The sequence below is a fragment of the Montipora foliosa genome, chromosome 10, assembly GCF_036669935.1.
Source record: "Montipora foliosa isolate CH-2021 chromosome 10, ASM3666993v2, whole genome shotgun sequence".
In the NCBI taxonomy this organism is placed as follows: domain Eukaryota; kingdom Metazoa; phylum Cnidaria; class Anthozoa; order Scleractinia; family Acroporidae; genus Montipora; species Montipora foliosa.
The window spans coordinates 8,816,618-8,821,617 of record NC_090878.1 but is presented as its reverse complement, the minus strand read 5'-3'; the positions used below and the strand labels follow the sequence as shown (position 1 = coordinate 8,821,617).

Genomic DNA, 5,000 nt, shown 5'->3' with positions numbered 1-5,000 from the left:
AGAAATATAACAATTTAACTCTTGCTACAAACCTCGAATCGCGATCGTATCAGATGAATTATCAAGAATCTTTATAACAAAACATGTGTAGTCCGCAGCATCTGTTGAGATACTTGGATTGATCGTCAGCTGTATCGAACTTTCATTGAAATGCGTGATGTTTCCTCGCGCACCGTTCTCCATAGTGGCATTCCTTGATATGAGTAATCCATTCTTCTGCCACTGTACTTCTGATGCCGCGGGTGTAGAGTTGTAGTGGCATGTCAGCTGTATTTCATTTCCTACGATGATAAACTGCTCTGGAGCACCATTGATTGTCACCGCTGGTACAGCTGCAATTATAAAAACAAATAGATTTTTCTATAACCTAAAAATCTGGATGCACATGTAAACATCTTGGAATAACATGAGGCATGGAATTTGAAACGTTCAGCGTTATTCGCTGTAGTTAAGAGGAATATACCATTCCTGCTTCTCAAGGTATGGCCACCGGTGAAGTTCACTAGCTTGTCAGGCAAAACCATCGCGATAAAATTCCGTTGCACTAGGACCCATGAAAAAAAAAATTTCCTAATGTACCTCGCACTGGGAATGGTACTGGAGTTTGAAGAGAAAGCGGCGAGGACAGGGCGTAGGTCCATTTTTAAAGAAGCGGCTAAGTGCGCGGAGGAGTTTGGGTTGGAGTTGGAATCAATGCGGAAGTGCGGAAGTGCCAAATGTAGCATTCAGTTGAATTGTCTGCTATATAATTGCAGGGTCATACCTGCCTGTTGCTGGATCATATATAATGAATGCGTGTAATCTGAGTAAATGTGAGGAACTGGATAAGATCGCCAAAAGTTAAAATTAATTTTTTCGCTACAAGAACAGATGATTGAGTCAAGAGCGTGGAAGAAATCGAGAAGACAAACGACGACTATATGGAGAAACACAGTACAACACCAACTGGCAGGATCAGAGTATATAAGAAGACATGGCAATGAACTGAAAATTCTAGCCGTTAAAAGGGCAATCGAAAATGGAATGTTACCGGAAGGAACGTTCGACGTGGTAAGCGACAGGAAAAAGTTGTACTGTGACTGGGAGCATAACATGTGAACGAACTATCAGAGAGGAGACCAGATTTTTAACACTAGAAGGTACAGAGAAGAAGAAGATTATGCTCGTAGATAGGTCGCACGTCGTTGTTACATATTGTTAGTGGACACTTTGTGATTGTTATATACTTCAACTCGTTACTGGGACTCCAGAGCGGATTTCACCTCGTGCTCGCTAGAAAGCCATGATTTACTTTATGTTAAGTTAAGCTGCTGATTAAGGAGGCATAAATACAACAGTCGTGTCCGATTGAAGCCAACAGAGAAGAGAAGAAAAAGGAGATATACGAAAGTACCAGCAGCTGAGTTTCGAGCGACGTGAACGAATGGAAGGATATACAGTGAAAGTGATACCATCGGTGATAGGTTGTTTAGGAGGAGCTCGAGGAATTAGAAGAATGAAAGAGAATATAAAGGAACCGTTTAGTTAGACTAAGTGACTAGAAGGAATTGGAAAGATCAGTCAGGGAAATGCGAAAAAAACTGTCTGGACTGTTGACATGAGGTATCTTCCAAAGCTAGTTGACAAACTTTGGCAGTTAGTGTTCTTCCCTCCCGTAACCTTCCTAGTCTATAGGTAAACCGGGGATACAATGGGATCATTAGCGGAAAACGGCATATATTAGACTTATTAAAAGGGTGTATATAATTCAGACAAATAGTAATTTAATAATAATAATAATAACAATAATGATAATACTGAGTAATAATCATAATAAGAGATCGTTAGACTCACACGATCTAGTGTTATGTTAATGAACACTGGAGACATACTGAAATAAAGCCTGGATACGTTTGGTGAAGTTCCATGTCGGACATCATACATCAAGTTAACCATTGATTCATAATAAGAAAATGTTACTGGTAGGCTATTGGCCAGGTTACCATAGCTATCCGATGGAACTGAACGTCTTCTTTGTTCGCCTTGGAAGCTGTCACTGCTTTATTCCTTTCGGCCATCTTGGCTTGTTTCAATCTACTCGATCTGGCTGGTTTCAATATACTCTAACTAAATACTCCCACTTAGGAGTAGAAAGGAGTCTCTTTTCAGATTGCTTGCTTTCTCTGAAAATCATGTCAAGAATAAATAGAACTCAGACGATTCTGCAAAGTGCTTTGTTAATTCTTTGTACATAATCGTTACTGAGTTGTTAATGGCCCGAGTGGAGTATGCAGAGAACGTGTTTGCCACATTTTGCGCCTCAAAAAGTTTCAGTCTACTTTACAGTTTTGTATGGTCTTCGTTAACAATTAAAAAAAAGTGCAATCGTGAAAATAAAACTGATTGACTGGCTCCTCCATGGTGACCATACAAAGTTTGGACTGCGGCATCGTATAACATGCATCGACGACCGCGTTCTGGCAACTGAAGATGAACTTCCTTGTTGTTCAAACTGAGCTAAATAATCTTATGTAACGTATTGCCACGAGAAATGAGGATAACTTTATCCTGACCAACTCATCGACTATTCTACTTATGAGATTCGTTAAGGTCCTATGCTCATTCCCAAAACTTACGAGTTTTGATCATAAGCAAGTCAGCAAAATATATATTCATATAAAAATTATACATATATCTATAGACCTATCAGAGAACCTTAATTTTCAGTCCTGGAAGCTACTGGCAAATATCGACGAGAACTGGTGAGATGGACAGCACTATAATTGAATATAAGCAGAAATACACCTGGCATTCTACATTATAAACATTTCGATTCAAGAAATGACTCTGACAGACGAAAATCCTTAAAAGTGTGGAGACGCGGAACTGAAAAGCATGATTATCCCAATTTCTTCAACCCACAAGTTCACACTGAGGCAACCAACCTTGTGTTGTGAACAGCAACACAGCTAATATCAGAAAGAATCCGGTGCAGGCCATTTCAACCAAATAGACTACTTCCTTCTCTTAAAATGATTAATGTTATTGAATCTCCATTCATGCTTCTTCACATACTGAGATATATTCAACATCTTAGCGTTAAAATTGATTATTTTAATTGCATCTATGCAAATTCATTCGCTTTCGGCTTCATATGACTGACAGACAGGTCAAGCATAAAACGAAGAATGGTTTGTAAACGCAAATACTCATACGCAAGGATTGTAAATTAGATAAGCTTTGAAGTCCCTATGACGCTTATTTTTTCCCCCGTTATTTAACTTTTCATTTAAATATTTAGTGTCTGGAGTGTAGTACTTACAATACAATACATACAATACATACTTAATTGACCGCTCCCCTTAGGCGCTTTTCAGGGCCAATGAAACACAACGAAACAACAACTGTTAAGAATCCCAACTTCAAAAATTTTCCTTCGTAGTGTATCCACGCGTTTTAGCGGGCCTTTGATTTTGGCCAAGCCAGTTGGGTCCTGGTAACTGATGACGTCAAAAAAGTCAAGGATGTAATTCCATTCTAAATCGTCAGAACATACACAGCATTCGAAGGGTAACTACATTACTACAAATACCAGAAACCCATAAGAGATGAAACGTGTAATGCGCGTTCACAGCTTCCGAATATTCAGTGCGAACTGATTGGTTGAATGTTTCAGTGCAAAGTACCATATTTGGAAACCCCTCGCTCTTGTTGTTCCAAATATGGTACTTAGCAAATTGAATATTCAGAAGCTTGTTTCCCAGTACACAAGGGGCCGTTACACGTTTCAACCCTTATGGGTTTCTGTAAATACTTAACAGAAGCTCTTGATTTTCAACAAGACTTGTATTCTTACACGTTTGCACATTTCTTTCTGAAGAGATGCGATTTAGTTACTTCTTTAAAGTTATTAGTTACCAGGACCCAACTGGCTGGGCAAAATTTTTTTTGCTAAAACGCGTGGGCTTGCTTTCTCTGAAAATTATGTCAAGAATAAATAGAACTCAGACGATTCTGCAAAGTGCTTTGTTAATTCTTTGTACATAATCGTTACTGAGTTGTTAATGGCCCGAGTGGAGTATGCAGAGAACGTGTTTGCCACATTTTGCGCCCCAAAAAGTTTCAGTCTACTTTACAGTTTTGTATGGTCTTCGTTAACAATTAAAAAAAAGTGCAATCGTGAAAATAAAACTGATTGACTGGCTCCTCCATGGTGACCATACAAAGTTTGGATTGCGGCATGGTATAACATGCATTGACGACCGCGTTCTGGCAACTGAAGATGAACTTCCTTGTTGTTCAAACTGAGCTAAATAATCTTGTGTAACGTATTGCCACGAGAAATGAGGATAACTTTATCCTGACCAACTCGTCGACTATTCTACTTATAATGAGATTCGTTAAGGTCCTATGTTCATTCCCAAAACTTACGAGTTTTGATCATAAGCAAGTCAGCAAAATACATATTCATATAAAAATTATACATAATCTATAGACCTATCAGAGAATCTTAATTTTCAGTCCTGAAAGCTACTGGCAAATATCGACGAGAACTGGTGAGATGGACAGCACTATAATTGAATATAAGCAAAAATACACCTGGCATTCTACATTATAAACATTTCGATTCAAGAAATGACTCTGACAGACGAAAATCCTTAGAAGTGTGGAGACGCGGAAATGAAAAGCATGATTATCCCAATTTCTTCAACCCACAAGTTCACACTGAGGCAACCAACCTTCTGTTGTGGACAGCAACACAGCTAATATCAGAAAGAATCCGGTGCAGGCCATTTGAACCAAATAGATAACTTCCTTCTCTTACTAGTAAAATGATTAACGTTATTGAATCTCCATTCACGCTTCTTCACATACTGAGATATAATCAATATCTTAGCGTTAAAATTGATTATTTTAATTGCATCTATGCAAATTCATTCGCTTTCGGCTTCATATGACTGACAGACAGGTCGAGCATAAAACGAAGAATGGTTTGTAAACGGAAATACTCATACGCAAGG

The 5,000-nt window shown here is 38.6% G+C and overlaps 1 protein-coding gene across 3 annotated transcripts in view; it reads right to left on the bottom strand.

The window, feature by feature from the left end:
* Positions 1–5,000, bottom strand: part of LOC137974466 (protein sidekick-1-like) — a 45,884-nt gene that overhangs the window by 39,261 nt on the left and 1,623 nt on the right. Inside the window, exons 1-2 of one of the 3 annotated variants that reach the window (XM_068821481.1) lie at positions 4,719–4,858; positions 33–332 (exon numbers count right to left, since the gene is read on the bottom strand). In XM_068821481.1, coding sequence (XP_068677582.1) covers positions 33–332; positions 4,719–4,773 — 355 coding nt within the window. In that variant the 5' untranslated portion in view covers positions 4,774–4,858. Of the gene's footprint in view, positions 1–32; positions 333–2,924; positions 3,065–4,718; positions 4,859–5,000 lie in introns of those variants that run through there. The other 2 variants (XM_068821480.1, XM_068821479.1) reach the window with 2 other exon arrangements.